Source organism: Populus trichocarpa, chromosome 1 (assembly GCF_000002775.5).
Source record: "Populus trichocarpa isolate Nisqually-1 chromosome 1, P.trichocarpa_v4.1, whole genome shotgun sequence".
Lineage (NCBI taxonomy): Eukaryota > Viridiplantae > Streptophyta > Magnoliopsida > Malpighiales > Salicaceae > Populus > Populus trichocarpa.
The window spans coordinates 17890195-17909657 of NC_037285.2; the positions used below are offsets into that span (position 1 = coordinate 17890195).

Here is a 19463-nt window from a genome sequence, read left to right on the forward strand (position 1 = left end):
TATCAACCAAAATAGAAATGAAACTTCCATGGGATCGGAGATTTTGTGTTATAAATCATTGTTACTTAATTCTATTTTCATTTTTCAGATATGTGTTTTTTTTTAATGCCTGATTGTTTGTAAGGAAGTAGAATTTTTTTAGAAAATAGTTTTTTTGGAAAATAAATTCTAGAAAAATAAATTATTTTTTTATGTTTGATAGTATCATGAAAAATAAGTTGGAAAACACTTTTCAGTATTTGGTTATGTTATGAAAAATGAGCTGGAAAATAGCTTATTAATATTTTTTTTCAAGTTTATTAAAATAATAAGGAACAAATCTTACAAATTAAAAAGTTGAATGAAATGGAATTGAAAAAAATTTAATTTCATAAATTATCTCAAATAAAATAAATAATAATCAAAATAATAGAAATCAAATCTAACAGATAAAAAAATTAAAAGATGATGAAATTAAAATAATAATAATAACAATTTCATAAATTATTTTAAATAAAATAAGTAACAATCAAAAGAATGATGACCAAATTTGATAGATAAAAAATTTTAATTAAAAAACTGATAAGAGAAAAGTAAATAATAATCATAAAAATAAGAACTAAAGTTAATATAAAAATTAAATTAAATCAAATTTTAAGGGATGAAATTAAAAAAAAAATCTAACAAAATATATAGCAATCAAAGTTTGAGGATCAAATTTGACATAATCAACAAATAATATGATATTTCTAATTCACAACTTCTGGAAAGTGTTTTTCGTCCAAAATAAAAGGAAAAAACTTTTCTGGAAATCAAGCCAAATTTTTCTTTGATAGAAAAGTGTTTTCCGTTAACCGAAAAGTGTTTTTCATTAACTAATTTTTTTAATAGCACACAAACACAGGAAAATTTAAAAAATAATTTCTTAAAAATCACTTTTCAAAAACTAAACGCACTAAATATAATTCTTCTCCTTCTTTATTTTTTTTTAGGTTAAATCAATGGAAATAAATTCCTTCTCCTTCAATAAGCAACAAGAAGAGAGAGAAAAATATACAAGTTATAGTTAGTAGATCAATTATTGGATTGCTTATATCTCCCGTTTTATATCGGTATGCTTGAAAATCATATCAAAATCACATAATTTTAATAATTTTTAATTTGCAAATCCAGTGTTCTTGTGTCTTTCTATTGATAGGGTTTTAAAAGACAAGAGAAAAAAAATCTTATATCAATTTTTATTTTAGATAAATTAAAATAATTCATGGGGATTTTTTCAATTAGTTGAGATTTATTCTTCATAAAAATTGATGAATTTAAATTAAAAAAAAAAAACTCATTTTTTTTTTCAATTCCAAATTTATTAAACACAAAGATAGCAACAAATATTTAGAAAAAGGAAAGAGAATTAAGTAATAATAGTGCATAGTATAAAATAAGCGTAATCCCAAGATTTTATATATTATGAAAAAAAAAAAAGCATCACGTGGCATGATTTGGTGTGGTATGGTAATAAAAAGTCTTATAATAATACCGGAGTCTTGGCCATTCTTCTTCTCCCAAAACAAAATCCATGTCCAGTGGTTCTCGAGGTGGAAAATCATGAATGATTCCTAGATTTATTTATTTTCTAAATTAAAAATAAATTTTATTTTTATTACAACTTGATATTAAAATTAATATCAATTATTTTTAGAATATTATCTTTAAAAATAAATAACTATTATCTTCATCTCAATTATGATAAAGATAATATTTATTTAAATTTAAAAGGTATTTTAAATTTTAATTTGAATAAATAAATAAATAAATATTATTTTTATCACAACTTGAGACTGAAACTAATATATTACCGCAATTATGATGAAGATAATATTTATTTATTTTTTAAATTAAAAATTTTAAAATAACTTTTAAATTTAAATAAATATTATTTTTATCACATGAGATTGAAACTAATATTTATTTATTTTAAATTATTATTTTTATAACAATTGTGATAAGAATAATATTTGTTTTTTTAATTCAAAATCTAAAATAACATTTTTAGAAGAAAAAAAAGTTAATAAAATTGCTTTAAAATCGCAAATGAGATATGCAAACTTGAGATTAAAACTAATATATTATTGTAATTATGATAAAGAAAATATTTATTTATTTATTTTAAAAAATTATCTTGTAAAAATAAATAAATATTTTTTAATCAGAGTTGTGATAAAGATAATATTTTTTTAATTCAAAATTTAAATTAATTTAAAAAAAAACAATAAAATTACTTCTAAAAGAAGTCCCAAATGAGATATGTGATTTTAGAGTCAAATATGATATAGACTGCTCTTTAAAATATGCTATTTATTTAAAAATAAATAAATTTAGTTATATATATATATATATATAAAAAAAAAAACAAGTTGCTGGGGTACTTGAAAAAAAATCCAAGAAACAAGGCCAAGCTGACGGATAATACTGAAATGTGAGTGGACATTGGAGTACCATAAAGAGTTAAGAAAGGGATCCAAATATTTCTTTTTGAGTCATTAAAGTTGAAGTCATTTTAGATAAGGTTACGTGTGTCAGCATCCACTGATTGAGACACGTATGTGATAATAATTGAGTCAGTTTCCAACTCCATCCCTATATTTTCTTAACAAGAACAATTTAATCCCTCTAGTTCCAATAATCTCTCGATTGCACTAAACCATCAACTCGAGAATTACTAGTGAAGCAGCGGATGATGACGAGGATACAAATAAAAAACAGTTGAGGATATAGAACGGGAACTTGCCTGTCGTTTACCCCACTAGCCTTGCAAATGGATTGGATTGGTATCATCTTCTTGGCAACTCTTCAAATGCTTTTCCTTCTTTTCTTTTTGTGGATAATTTAATGTAGGAAATTCAGACATCCTTTTACTATGTTTTTCTCCTGATTCTATTGGCTTTGGAAGGAAGTTAGGGACACCCATGTCCATGGAAGTACAACTTATTTCAGAAGCTATCTAGATGGTCTTAGTGTTATAAATAGATATTAGTTTTTTCAAATAAAAAATCTTGTTGAGGATATTATAGCAACATTGCTAGTTAATATGCTTACATGACACGTTTCGATCAAAGTGCCAAACTAAATGCTTGATACCTGTTCTCCACAATAACTCTTTCATTTCTAAATTCTTTTCGTGTAAGGTGAAAACTAAAATAACTACACAAACCTAATTAATTAAAATAAAATAATTTCACATGTTTATTTTTTAATTACATAATTTAAAAAATAAAAGAGTTGTTTTAATTTAAAACAAAACATTCGATATACACGGATGAATTAATAAAGTGATGCGGCGTATAACTTGGATAAAAGTTAAGATCTTCAAGTCCTAATATTATCGAGAAATAGAGAAAAATCTCTTATATTTTATTAAAGTCTGAATATGAATTTTTTTAAAATAAACTAGATATTTTTTTAATACTAATTAGACCTAAAATCCTTTATAGAAAAAAGATTTCTAATTAAAACTTACATAACTAATAGAACTCATCTAGCATTAAAATTTATAAATAGTAAAATACTAATTAAATTAAAAGTTCTAATCTAAATATATATATAAAAAAATGAAAATACAATAAGATAAGTAAAAATAATCATGAACGGTAACTATAGCATCCGACATAGAAAGATTTGTCTCGAAGGCCAATCCTCTACACCTCCACTCTCTATAATCTACATAAAATATTTTTCTTTGCTAAAAAGTGGGAGCCATGTAGGCTACTCTTAAGTTCGTTCTGCCTAAAAATTTTCTTTAATGGTGTCAATTGTTCAGTTGACATCATATTTTAAGAATGATTTTTAAAAAAAATTATATACTCATATTATTCTATGTTTTTAGTATCTTATTCTTAGTCTTTTACATTTTTTATGTCTAACAATATCTCAATTAACTTGTTTTATACTTAACAGTGTTATAAAGACACAAAGTGTAAAAATAAAATAAATAGGGTATTTTTAGCACACTTTCAAGCAAACTATTAGAAAGAACACACTGAGATGAGTTATTGGAGCTAAGAAGTGCAAATCATAATTGCATTAGGAACCTAACTTGAATAATAAATCCTAGTGGGATTGAAATTGGTTAGAGCAAATATACTAAGACTGGACCTCCATGTACTTTTTGGATCATATCTAGAGTTGCATATAAAATCTTACTATGATTTGAGATATGATGAAAACTAGACATTTCAAACTTTCATGTAAAACCCCGGTGAAAAAAAAAGTAAAAAAAAATTCAATTAACTAAGTTGGCTTTAAATTAAATGAAAGAAAAGCGTTTGGGGTTCAATATGAAAATAAAGAAAACTTTGGGCCAATGGTGTAATAAGTTAAACAAAATTAGCATTATAAATAGAGGAATAGTAATTTTAAGGCCATTCTTGACCGGCCATGTGAGGTGAGAAGAAAGAAAAAATTGGTGAGAAATTCATGAAAAAATCCATCCTAAAAACATATATATATATATATATATATATATATATATATAGATTAAGTTATCAAAGGGTATTATAGGAAATTTTAGGCAAGGTAAAATTGAAGAACACAAGAGTTTTCTCTAGGGAGGGGATGATTTGGAGAAGAAAAGAGTGAAGGAAAAGAAGTGGAAAAAATGAGGGTCTCCTAAGCTTCTAACCTCTCGTTTGTTTTATAGATTGGAAGGTAATAAACTCTTCCAAACTACTTGTCTTGTGTGGTTTTATATAGGATGTAACATTGAAAAGGGTTAGTGTTATGATATGTTAGGATTTCTATGTTAAATTATTAGAATTGTAGAAATTATGGATGATTAATTATAATATACATAACTAATTAATGGGTAAAGGTTAAATTGAATGAACTAAAAAGAGAATTTAATACTTGTCATGTTTAGGGTTTTAACTAAGGTATGTAGGAATAGTGTTTGGAAATAATTGTGGTAATTATCAAGTGTATTGTGAGAAATAGTATTGGTTGGAATGAATGATAATGAATATGATTGGTTTGATCCATGGGGAAAAGAGAAGAAAAAAACCTACCCGTACATACTTTTGAAGTTTTGGCCAAAATAATGGAAGTTGGGGGTTGAGTTTATTTGAATTATTTGTTGATGAATCATGTAAAAATTGTATTACTTCAAGTGTTGGATGACAATTAAGGTGTTAAACTGTGAGAGTTTTGAAAGAAACATATTCATCTTTTAAAGGGGAAAAAAGTTTGGCTGACATGTGTAGGTAAAAGAGTAAGTGCTTTTCTTTATGAATTTGAAGATTTAGTAATACTTAAACGTGTTAGCCTTTGTATTGTGAAATTAAACAAGGTGTAAATTGAAAGAAAAATAATTCTCATCCTAGAATAATTCGGTTAAGTATAAAATGGAAGAAGTGATAAGTTTCGATTGGATTGAATGTGTATCAAATCTAAGTGCACTAGTTAAAGGAATTGGTTGGTAAGTTCAAGTGTGATAAATATGTGATAAAAGAAAATTTCTTGATTTCTTTTCTTGCAAAACATATGTTATGAAAAAAGAAATATACTTAATTGATTAAGTTGAAGAAAGAAAGAAAGAAAAAAAACAATAGTTGTCTAGCATATGGGAGTAGAGATGATATTATCAGGTGAATAATAATTATAGGAAAAAAGATTTTTTAAGATATTATCGTGGATTGAAATTTACTTTGTTATAATGGAAATGTAGAAGTTGGTTATTGTTTGGAAAATAAAATAAAATAAAATAATATGCTACATCTAAAACGACGTCGTTTTGATTTAAAAAACCCAGTTGCGACCGTTGACTTTTGTTTTTTTAACTAAAACGACGTCGTTTTGATTTAAAAAACCCAGTTGCGACCGTTGACTTTTGTTTTTTTAACTAAAACAACGTCGTTTTGATTTAAAAAAAATAAAAATCAACGGGTCGCAACTGCGTTTTTTAAATCAAAACGACATCGTTTTAGATGTAGCATATTATTCGGAACCCGGGTCTTGAACCGGACCGGATCTGAAAACTATAATCGAGACATTAAAGTTGACTAGTATTTGTTGGAAAGTAGAGGCATCGAATTTATTTGATTATTGGGACATTAAAGTTGATTAGTATCCGTGGGATACTAGAGGCGTCAAATTTATTTGACAGCTAGGATATTGTAATCGACTAGTATTTATGGGATATTAGAGACATTAGATGGCTTAGTGACCATTAATTAGTTGAACAACTAGTTACTCGAAGGAGTAATGAATGTGTCAAAATGTCTGTTGAGTTGATATATGATTAACGATCAATATTTTGGAATCAAGCACATTATATTTTCTTGAAGAACATGAGTATTTTAATTGATGAATTATTTAAGTATTGACTCGATATAAAAACAATTTTCCATGACTTGTTATACATGTATTATAAATGTCTTTACATTAATATTAATGAACTACAATATTTATTATAGTTCCTTCATAAGCCCATGAAGAATAGTTGGTCCTTTGCATAACTACTTTCTATAGATTAGTAATAGGCATAACATTATGTATTTTGGATTGAAATTGTCATGTATCCATATATATGGATGTATTCTATTTTATATAATTAAACTTAGTGATATTTTTATTAACTGAATTAGAACATGCTTATTATAATTAGTTAAATAAATGAAGTTAAATCATAATCGAACCATATTCATGTTTGTATCTTATTTAAATTAGAAAGTACTAGTGTATTGGCTAGTGTATTGGCCCGCGCTCTGCAGCGAGCAATAACAATTTTTTTTTAAACGTAAAAAAAATATTTTTAAAAAAGACACGGGTCTGGTGGTAATGCTAAACCCAAGACACTTGATCTGATGGCCAAGCCACACCTAAATGTCTACACTTGGATTTGGCGGCTATGCCATACCCAAGAGCTAGCAATACTAGACCTAAGACACTTGTTATTGCATTTCAAAAATATTTTTATTATTTAATTTAATTATGATAGCTTAAAAAATATTTTTATTCATTATAGATTTATAAGAAAAAACATGATTACTATAACATGTTTGTTATTGTATTTCAAAAATATTTTTGAAAAAAAATAATTTTTATTTTTATTTTTTTATTTGCTTTAAATTATTTTTTATATATATTTTCAAATTATATTAATGTATTAATATTAAAAATAAATTTAAAAAATAAAAAAAATATTATTTTAATATATTTAAAAAAATACTTTTGAACAAAAACTATATCGATAACAATCATAAAATAGAATTTCTATTGAAGGAATAACAAATTCATAAACATAAAAAATAAATTATTTCAATGGGAAGATATGTTTTGAATTTTTAGATATAAAATATCAAATTAGATTTTTGTGATGGTTTTTTGGTTATAAATTATTTATACTTCGTTTATAAATAATATTTTGACTCACGTTACATAGATTTGACAAACATGCATAACCTAAGTTTACTTGAATAATCATAATAATGACAATAGCATCATCAACAACAACAATAATAACAATAATAATCATACTAATAATAGAAGGTAGAATTTCTATTGAAGGAATAACAAATTCATAAATATAAAATATGAACTATTTTAATAGGAAGATATGATTTGAATTTTTAGATCTAAAATGTTAAATTATATTTTTGTTATGATTTGTTTATAATAATGAAGATATGTTTGCTTGGGTCTGACAACCATGTGTGATGCCAGACCTAGGCGCGCTGATCTGACAAACATGCCTAATCTCAGTGCCAGGTGTTTGGCAATTATGCCATTCCCTAGCGCCATACCCCAAAAACTTGAATGGACCATTCTGTCCCTAACCTGAACTATTTTTTCAATGCCAAATGTATTCTATGAAAAAGACAACCTCACCCCCAACTGCATGTCTAACAAGTTTCTTTGGCAAGGAAAACCACATCGTTACCTTACTCCAATCCACAGTGATCTGTGTTTAGGTGAATAGTAAAACCAAGAGGAGTTTTAGTTTTCTTGATAATTTTATTATTTCTATGAATGTTCTCTATTTATGATTTCCCAAGCATCAAATAATTTTATAATCAATGTGCAATATCACAAAAATGAATTGAGAGAATGGATGTTGTTTATCAGAGAATGAATGTTGTTCGTTCTTGTGTGAAACATTATGGTATTGGTCTAAGATGGTTGGACATGATTGTGGTGTTGAATTGTGATTTGTTTTGAAATTGTTGATAACTTGATACAATATAATTATAGATGAAACTCTGTTGAAATTTTGATAGATTCATTAATAATGAATTTGTATGATCCTTTGAATTAATGAGTTGCTATATATATATAGACACACACTGTTTTGCAACTATCACCAAGGAAATCAAGTGAAAATTGTATCCAAATATTTGGGGATGTTACATTTCCATTCATTTATGATAGACCCATTAACTTGTCTAGATAAAATTGAACTACATCTTTGAAATCAAACCTAAAATCTGCCATCAAACTAGCACAAGTCGAACTCAATCTTTCCATATTAGAATGATGACATGACAGCTCATTAATGATGTGGTAAGGGTTCCATACTACCAGGAAACCTCTCTAGAAGGTCAAAGTTAATGTACAAGCCATTATAATAAAATTAGTATAAGAAAACCTAAAACTAGTTTGATTAGGAATTAGTTCTTAACTAAGAAACTTCCTACTACCTTACATACACATAATAGACCTTAATCAAAAAACAAAAAAAAGAGGTAAGACATTCAGAACATAGAAGAAGAGAGGGAGAGGAATTCTATGGTTATAAAAAATTATTTTTCTTTTTCCTTATTCAAAGTAACGTTAATCATGAATTTCATGCAAGCTTAATTTTTAATTATCACGAGGATTTGTGCTTAAAATTATTCTAAATTTGATTGTAATATATGAATAACTTGTGTTTTTCTATGATTAAATTTGATGATTAATGACTGAAACTTTATACGATGCCCAACATATGTTTTTTAGTTTTAAATATATTGTTAGTGATTAGTTTATGATGGATTCTTGACTAATTAACTTAAGTAGTAGAAGTATCTAATTTTCATAATCATGTTTAATTATTTGTTACTTAGAAAACACAAGTCTTGATTAAATTAGCTTGCCCATGCATGTTTAATTATCATGAATTAAATGCGCCTATCTTGATCTCAATACTACCACATAATTAAATTTTGCATGCTTAATGAAGGTTATTATGTGATTAAGGTTAATTGATGCACAAATGCTTGATTAACTAAAATGTAAGGATAGGTAGAAAAACTTGTTTTTCATGGTTAATTTATTTATAATCATATATCAGATTAGAGAATATATCTAATTAAATGATTGACTTTTAATTATCCTTAAGGAACACTTTCTTAAAATTGACGTTAAAACCTTTTCTCTCTATATTTTATATTCTACCGAATCTGCCTTTTCATTTTTAGAATTGATTTCTTTTATTTTCTTAGTGTTCTAGGTTACTTTTAGTTAGTTTAGATCATAAACAAAATCCCTTTTTTCATTACTTATCATTTAAATACATATTAGTTGATTTCGTCAGATTAACATTTTTCATGTATTTTTACTTAGTTCGCTTTAATCTAAACTTAAATAGCTTGTTTTGATTGAATAATTAAGTTTTAATACTAGTATGTATGTGAGATGATACGTTTACTGTTTATGTTACAAATAATTAATTTTAAAGGTTTAAATTTGCATGACTTCGACACCTGTCAATTTTTTAACGCTATTGTCAGGATACTAATCATTGTTTACTTGAATCAAACTTGTGTTTTTATTTAGTTTAGATTACAAGTTGTAGGTTATATGTCCAACTCCGACTCCAAAGAAAAATGGCAACCTAAAGAGGAAGAGTTAAATAAATTTTACCAAGCAAGATCAAGAAGATGATAGGATAAGAGTTACAAGGGATTACATCAAGTTCGTTATGTGCATAACTTATGCATCAACAAATGCGCATCCTTTGACAAATGAGTTAGAGGAGAACGTGAATCAACAAGAAGACTTCATACCATATATTCTTTGTCATAACCTAATTTTTGAATAAATAATACAAAATGAATGGATAAAAATATATTTGAGAATAGAGTTAAGACAACACAAAATTTAAAGTTTGAGGATGTAATTATTAAATTTGAGAGTCAATTGGTCAATAATGAAAGAATTAATAAGTTGGAGACTTTAATTAAAAATTTGAGTTAGTTTAATTAATAAATCAGGTGCTTAATTAAAGAATTAATGAGTTTGAGGACTTAATTAAACTTTGATTCAATTAATTAACGGAATCAGGGATTTAATTGAAAAAATACCAAAGTTTGGAGCTGATTCAAGGTTGCTAGAAAATTAAAGTTCAAGGACCAAATTGAATAGTCCAGAAACCAAGGACTGTTGTGTAAATGGCGCTATAACTCAGGGATTCAAATTGAATTTAATCTAAGGGCACAATTAGAAATTAATTATTACTGATTAAGATCCCAATTGTTGAGTTTAAAATGTTCAGGGGTCAAAATGAAAATATCCATTGCTGCCGAAACGTTGTCGTTGTTGGTGGAACAGTCGTGTTCGTCTTCTCCATCCCGATTCAACAGGCTGAAAATTTGCAACGGATTCGATCCAATCGTGGATCACGTCTCTCGCCCACGATCTCGTTCGTGGAAAATAATAGTCCTGCAAAGGCAGGACTGGTTAAAGGAAGCGGCTGGGGAATCTCTATAAAAGGGAGAAGAAAACCTAGAATAAAAAAAAAAAACCTAAAAACAGAGCAAAGACCGAGAAAAAAACCAGAGCAAAACAGAGCATAAAAAAAAGTTTACACAGAGAGGGGAATCAGTTCTGCCATTGCTTTCATCCCTGCAGAAAACAACCCAAAAATCAGTATCCACAGAAGCCGGCACCTTCGTTTGTTTCCTTCATTATCTCAAAATCTGCTGGAAAAACAAAAGTAGACCGTGGGCACGGGAGCAAAAAGGGAAAGCAAAAGGAAAGGTATCAAGCAGGCGAAAGTCACCAACAGCCGTTCCAGCCAGAGCTTCGCCATCGTCTCCAACGCCTCTAACAGAACAGGTACGTGATTTCTTCTTCTCGCATTATCTCAACTAAATGGCTTTTACACTGTGCAAGTGAATTAATTCACTTGCACAGCGTAGCAACACGCGTGTTGCTTGGCCCAGCCGGGGCACTGGCTTGGGCCAGTGGCCGGGGCGGGCAGGCTGGGCTGGGCCCAGCCTAAAAATATAAATAAAATAATAAAAAATAATAAAATAATAAAATTTGTGTATGTAAAAAAATATAAATATGAATTTATTATTTTTTTATTTATTGACTCCAGAGTCAGAATAAAAATACCGATTCAAATTTATTTCATTGTATTTTATTTAGTTATATAAAAATAAAAAATGTGCATAAAAAAATAACATAACATAAGATAAAATAAAATAAATTTATTGGTTTATTCACTGACTCCAGAGTCAGGAATAAAAATACTAATGTAAATTTATTTTATTTTGTTTTATTGAATTTTGCTTTTATTTAGCTACATAAAAATAAAAATAAAGTGTATGCGTAAAAATAAATTGATTTTTATTTGTTTATTCAGTAACGCCAGAGTCATGAATAAAAATAAATAAATAATGATTTAAATTTATTCATTTTGATACCTACGTAATATTTACCAACGCCAGAGTTGAAAATATCCATAGTTGAATATTCACTGGCGCCAAAGTCAGGAATATTACACGCAAACCATCATAGTATAAACCAACAAAAATGTTAGCAATCAATGACAAAGATCAGCAATGCAGCCTGCCTTAGGCAGGACATTTAAGAGTTATAATATCTTTCCTTTTGCGTAACCAGTCCCGTACCATAGAATCTTTGTTGACCAGTTAGGGTTCCTAGTGACCATAATACTAGGTGGCGACTCCTTAAACAAGACCGTTCCCCATCAAAGAATAGGATGCCAGAAATCCATTCTTTTCCAATCGATTTAATTTTTAAGGTCGCCTCAATGTCCAGGTGTGACATTCTTGAACAAGTACCACCATCAAATTTCATAAATGAACATGCCAACATGACCATCTGATAACCTCACATTCTTAAGGAGCTCGTTGCTTCAAACTTCAACCAACAACCACTTTATATTAATTTTTCACAAATTGATGTTCCTTGTAAGCTCAAGTCTAGTTTTATTAGTTTACTTTCATCTTTCCATGGCTTTGCAGGTGATGATCCCCATAAGAATCTTAAGAAAATTATGTTGTTTGCTCAAGTATGAAACATGTTAGGGTTACAGAGGAACAAATCAAGTTGAAAGCCTTTGCTTTCTCTTTGAAGGAATTGACAAAAGATTGGTTGTATTATATGTCCTCTAGATCCATGACCTCATGGGAAGAGATGTAAAGAAATTTCTTTGAAAAATACTTTCTTGCATCTAGAGTTGAAAGTATAAGAAAAGAAATTTAAGGAATAAGGCAAATGAATGAGGGATCCTTGCATGAGTATTATGAAAGATTTAAGAAACTATGTGTTAGCTACCCTTAACATCAAATTTCTAAGAAACTTCTCATTCAATATTTTTATGAGGGGTTTAATCCATAAGATAAGAGCATGATAGACGCATCTAGTAGAAGATTTTTAATTGACAAAACACTTGAGGCTGCTATACAATTGATATCCAACATGGCTGCCAATACTCAATAATTTAGCACAAGGATTGATGCACTTATTAAATGCATTAATGAGGTAAATTCTTCCAACTTTGAGCAAAGATTAGATACTCTTACATCCTTTGTGTGTTCTTTTGTGACAAAATAACTCACAACAGGTTAAAAAATTGTGAAGTTTGCATGATGCAAGGGTAAGTTACCGATTCTTGCCCAACTTTTTAAGATGACTCCACAAATCAAGTTAATGTTATAAGAATAATCCCATACCCACAACACAAATATGATCCATATTTTAATACTTACAATCCTAGATAGAGGGATCATCTTAACTTGAGATATGGGAATCAATGAGGTAGTTTTGCATCATAAAATTAAGATGATAACCAAAGACATATCCAATATCAAACTAGACTTCCACCATCCCAAATGAATCAATCCAAGAATGGCACGCCATTGGGTGATATGAAGGAGATAATGAAATCATTTGCTTCTAATACCTTGATAATGCAATAAAATAAGATGCAATTTTAGCAAGAAATAAGGTTAAGTATCCAAAACTTTGATAAACAAGTAGGACAACTTGTTAATGATGTTGGTAAGTTGGAATCACAAGGTTCTGGAAAGTTGCATTTGCGAGTTATGCCTAATAGGGAGAATGCATACATTATCACATTGAGGAATGAAAAATCATTGGCAGGATTTGAAAAGTACATTGATGACTTCAAGGTTGAAAAACAAATTGAGGTTGAAACTTCCCCATTTGTAGCTGAACCTTATAAGACTTCTCTAAACATAATCGAACCAATTTTCATGACTTTCAAGGTAGATTCTCAACCTTTCAATACCTCTTTTAAGCTAAATCAACCTTTTTTCCTTTAAGTTCTTCTAGGTTATGAAAAAAAAAAGAAGCAAGAGAAGGAGATTTTAGAAATGTTTAGGAAGGTTGAAATCAATATTCCACTTTTGGATGCAATTAAGCATATCCATCGCTATGCAAAATTTGTTAAAGAGCTGTGTACAATAAAAATGAATGAGAAACTTATAGGTAATGAAACCATAAATATAAGGGAGAATGTATTTGCTATTATTCAAAAGAAACTCCCACTCAAAGAAAAGGATAAAGGTTCATTTTTTATTCCTTGCCAAATTGGTAATATAAGTTTTTAAAAGGCTATCTATGACTTAGGAACTTCAATTAATGTAATGCCAAGATCTATTTATGAAACTCTTAACCTTGATCCTTTAATCAAAACCGGTATTATTATTCAACTTGTTAATCATTCATATTTTATTCTATTGGTGTGCTTGAGGATGTGTTAGTGCAAGTTGGATGTATGATAATTCCTACTAATTTTTACATTATTGATATGGAAGATGCACTTCACCTAATTCATCACCCATTCTTTTAGGAAGACCACTCCTTAGGACAACTAAAACTAATATTGATGTGCATGTGAGAACATTAACTATGGAGTTTGATGCTAAAATAGTTAAATTCATTATTTTTAATGCCATGTGATTTCCTAGTGATGTATATTATGTTTTGTGCTTAGATATTATAGATTTTTTTATGCAATAAATATTTGATTTGAGTAGTGATGATAAATTGAAAGTGACGATAAGCCAAAGTTTGGATTCGACTTGTACAAAAAGAAGGTCAACTGTTGATAATGATTTGATTGATTTAGTTATGGCATTGTAGTTTTGCAAACCATGCTGCATAAGTATAACAAGGTGTTTGCTTGTCCTCAAGCAAAAAGGAAACCATGAAAGCATAGTGCTAAAAGCTCATGATAAGTTCAACTTTGACATTTAAAAGGCTCCATCATGCAGCATTCACTTCTTGACTTAGCTCATAGACAATATTAGATAATGGAAAACTAAGCATTCCTACTCTCTGTGCAGACCGTTGTACAAACTTCCAACTCATCCATGTGTTTCATGTGTTTAGCATCCTTAAACCGTGCACAGTCATTCTGCCATTATTTTTTTTTTGAACAAGGTAGCCAACTTTAGGAGTAATAACACACTTTTACTTGTCTTTTGACAAGGGTGATTTTTTTAAATTTATCACTTGTCTTTTGACGCGAATACAAACATTTGTGATGAATGCACCCGGTTACTTAACAGGTCATAAACTTAAAATGCTTTGCATACTCATATTTTAAGCTGCCGTTTGACGTAAAAGTAAACATTTGTGATGAATACTCCTAGTTACTAAGCAACTCAAAACATTGGAGTAGATACACATCATATACTTATTCATTCACTTTCATACTCATTATCACTCCTTGTTTTGATATTTTTCTTAGAGGGTAATAACAAAAAAGAACAGCACACTTATCTCTTATGCATAACTACACAATTCACCTGACTGTGTTGGAAAAGTGTACTTCAATAATTCAACAGAAAATAGTCATGCTTAATCCAACTTTATAAGATATTATCCACTCTAAGCCTAGGAATATCATGGATACATCATGAAGCACCTAAAAATGTCAAAGTTGGTCTTCAATGCATATCACTTTTCACCCTCTGTTTTCATGGTTCCAGTGTGCAGTGTCTTTCATAGTCAAAGCATGCAATGTCTCCCCCAAACTTAAATATCACATTGTCCTCAATGGAAAAACAAAGAATAGAAAGGCTTATGAATACTTCCTTTTGACTATGTGGGTGTGAGTTTGTTGTTGCTCCTGGTTATTTGCTTGTATGATCAATCCCTGCACAACTCAATAAAACCAATAAGGTTTGTTTTTTTTTTTTGGGTTGCCTCCCAATCAGCGCTTAGTTATAGTCATTAGCTTGACTTTTCCATTTAGCTAAGATGAAGTGAGAGGGATATCATCCCTTTTTCCAATAGACTCTCCATTCCTATAATGCTTCAGACGCTGCCCATTCACTGTGAATGTTCCCTTTTCATCATGAGTGACCTCTACTGCTCCATAAGGAAATACCTTCACAACCGTAAATGGTCCTGACCACCGTGATTTGAGCTTACCAGGAAACAAGCGGAGCCGTGAATTGAAAAGTAATACCTGCTGACCAGGGACAAACTCCTTGCGTATAATGTGTTTGTCATGCCATGCCTTGGTTCTTTCCTTGTATATCTTGGCATTCTCATAGGACTCATTGCGAAATTCATCCATCTCATTAAGTTGCAGGATTCTTTTCTCACCTGCAACCTGCAGATCCATGTTCAGTTGTTTCATTGCCCAGTATGCCTTATGTTCTAATTCAACAGGAAGATGGCATGCTTTTCCAAAAACTAATCGATACGGAGACATTCCCAATGGTGTTTTGAATGCTGTCCGATATGCCCACAATGCATCATCTAGCTTTCGTGCCCAATCTTTCCGAGAATTACTTACTGTTTTCTCTAAGATTTGCTTCACCTCTCTATTTGATACCTCTGTTTGGCCATTTGTCTGAGGATGATAAGCCAATGCTCGTTTGTGTCTGACTCCATACTTAGATAGCAGTGCTTCAAACTGCTTGTTGCAAAAATGAGTTCCTTCATCACTGATGATGGCTCGAGGAGTACCAAATCTGGTAAAGATGTTCTTTCGTAGAAAATTAAGTACCACCTTGCCATCATTTGTAGGCGTTGCAATTGCCTCGATCCACTTTGATACATAATCCACTGCTAAGAGAATGTATTTGTTGTTATATGATGAAGGAAAAGGTCCCATGAAATCGATGCCCCAAACATCAAATAATTCAACTTCTAGGATATTCTGCAGTGACATTTCATTTCGTCGAGATATATTCCCAGTATGCTGACATCTATCACAAGCAGTAACAAAAGCATGAGCATCTTTAAACATAGTGGGCCAATAAAAACCTGATTGCAGAACTTTGGCTGCGGTGCACTGAGTTCCAAAGTGCCCCCCATATTCAAGTGTGTGGCAATGCTTCAATATGTTTGTCATTTCCTCTTCTGGAACACACCTCCTGATGACTTGATCTGCACAATGCCGATAGAGTATCGGCTCATCCCAAAAGTAGTGTTCGACTTCAGAAAAAATTTCTTCTTTTGCTGGTAAGAAAAATCTGGCGGTATGATTTTACCTGCAAGAAAGTTGACATAATCTGCATACCAAGGAAAGAATTTGTTAGTGGAAATTGCTAAGAGTCTTTCATCAGGAAAACATTCATTTATAACCGTGAATTTAGGCTCCAGCTGCTGTGTCAATTCCAGCCTTGAAAGATGATCTGCCACCACGTTCTCAGTCCCCTTTTTATCTTTAATTTCTACATCAAATTCTTGCAGTAATAGGATCCAACGAATGAGTCTAGGCTTGGCATCTTTCTTAGACACTAGGTGTCTAATTGCAGCATGATCAGTATACACTAGTACTTTGTTTCCCATCAGGTAAGGCCGAAACTTATCAAATGCATAGACCACAGCAAGCAACTCTTTCTCGGTTGCGGCGTAATTGAGTTGGGCATCGTTGAGTGTTCTGCTGGCATAGTATATGGTGTGAAACACATTATTTTTCCATTGCCCCAGTACTGCTCCAACTGCATAATCACTTGCTTCACACATAAGCTCAAATGGTTTCTCCCAATCCGGTGCAATTACAATAGGAGCTGTCACTAACTTCTTTTTCAACAGCATAAAGGCTGTCTTGCATTCCTCATCAAACTGAAACTTTGTGTCTTTTAGCAGCAGACTACATAGCGGTTTGGATATTTTAGAGAAGTCTTTGATGAACCTCCTATAAAATCCCGCATGACCAAGGAAACTCCTAACCCCTTTGACTGTAGTTGGCGGCAGAAGCTTGTCTATTGCCTCAATTTTAGCTCTGTCTACCTCTATTCCTTTTTCTGAAATCCGGTGCCCCAACACTATACCTTCCTTTACCATGAAGTGACATTTTTCCCAATTCAAAATCAAGTTTTTCTTTTCACAACGCTCCAACACCAATGCCAACTTTGCAAGGCAATCATCGAAAGAAGTTCCAAATACAGAAAAGTCATCCATGAAGACCTCAATGATCTGCTCCACCATATCTGAAAAGATAGCCATCATGCACCTCTGAAAAGTAGCTAGTGCATTACACAACCCAAAAGGCATTCTTCTGAAAGCAAAAGTACCATAAGGGCAGGTGAAAGTGGTCTTCTCTTGGTCCTCAGGTGCAATGACTATTTGGTTGTATCCCGAATAACCATCTAAGAAACAGTAGTATTCATGCCCAGCTAACCTGTCCAGCATCTGATCAATGAATGGTAGGGGGAAGTGTTCTTTGCGTGTTGCCTTGTTGAGCTTTCGATAATCCATGCAAATCCTCTATCCAATTACTGGTCTAGTAGGTATCAAGTTGTTGTTTGCATCCTTTACCACTGTTATTCCTCCTTTCTTTGGCACAACTTGAACTGGGCTCACCCATGAGCTGTCAGAGATTGGATAAATAACACCAGCATCTAACCATTTCAGAACTTCTTTTCGGACTACCTCTTTCATGGTCGGGTTAAGCCTTCTCTGATGTTCTACTATTGGCTTGACTTCATCCTCCAACAGAATTTTATGCATGCAAATAGAGGGACTGATGCCTTTGATATCTGCCAATACCCACCCGAGAGTTGCCTTATGTTTTCTCAACACCCTCAACAATTTTTCTTCCTCTGTTTTGGTCAGCTTTGCAGAGACTATCACATGATAAGTGGAAGCTTCTCCAAGATATGCATACCGAAGGTGTTCTGGCAGAGGTTGCAATTCCAGAACCTATGCTTGTTCACTGGTTGATTTTATTTTTGGTGCTGGTTGTCCCAAATCTTCAAAGTATCTTCTGCGGTTAGGTTCAAAAGAGTCCATCCAACATGTATATTCTGCTATTTCAGCATCCTCTTCCAGTACATTATTTACCAAACATGCTTCCAACGGGTCAGTTGGAAGCTTGACTTTGTCATTAATTAAAGAGTCCACCACTTGAATGCTGAAGCAACTCTCCCCCATATCTGGCTGTTTGATGGCTTTGAACACATTGAAAATCACCTCCTCTTCATTCACCTTTAACCGCAGCTCCCCTTTCTTCACATCAATTAACGCACCTCTAGTGGCCAAGAATGGCCGGCCAAGCAAGATAGGAATCTCATTATCCTCCTCCATATCCAGTATGATGAAGTCTGCTGGAAAGATGAACTTGCCCACTTTCACCAGTACGTCTTCAATTATGCCCCTTGGATGCTTCAATGACCTGTCAGCTAGCTGCAGTGTTACTGTGGTTGGCCTTGCTTCACCTAAACCAAGCTTCTTAAAAATAGATAAAGGCATGAGATTAATACTTGCACCTAAATCACATAAAGCTTTTTCAAATATAGAATTTCCAATGGAACATGGTATAGTAAAACTCCCTGGATCCTTAAGTTTAGGAGGCAGTTTCTTCTGCAAAATGGCATTGCATTCCTCAGTAAGAGCAACAGTATCATATTCCTCTAGCTTTCTTTTGTTTGAGAGGATGTCCTTCAAAAATTTCACATAGCTTGGCATTTGTTCAAGAGCATCTGCAAAAGGAATGTTAATCTGCAATTTTTTAAACACATCAAGAAATTTAGAAAATTGCTTATCAAGTTTATTCTTCTTGAGACGTTGTGGAAATGGAATTCTCTGTATTATTTCTTGCGTTGGTTCTGGCAGAGGATCAGATTTTTTCATATTCTGAAGTGCTTTGGCCACTTGCTCCTCCTCTTCTCTTCCTGCACTCTTGTTTCCAGCGGTCTGCTCCACTTCTTTTCCACTTCGTAAAGTTATGGCCTTGCATTGCTCCTTAGGATTAATTTCAGTTGTGCTTAGTAGAT

General features: G+C 31.1%; 1 protein-coding gene across 1 annotated transcript; it reads right to left on the reverse strand.

Annotated features, from left to right (window-relative positions):
* Positions 1–18358: 18358 nt before the first annotated feature.
* LOC127905384 (uncharacterized) lies at positions 18359–19463 on the reverse strand. The gene has a single exon (XM_052453368.1). The coding sequence runs from the start codon at positions 19318–19320 to the stop codon at positions 18391–18393; it is 930 nt and encodes a 309-aa protein (XP_052309328.1). The 5' UTR covers positions 19321–19463; the 3' UTR covers positions 18359–18390.

What these genes read in the sequence shown, in the direction of transcription:
- LOC127905384 (XM_052453368.1), bottom strand. Translation starts at nt 19,320, where the DNA reads ATGAAAAAATCTGATCCTCTGCCAGAACCAACGCAAGAAATAATACAG.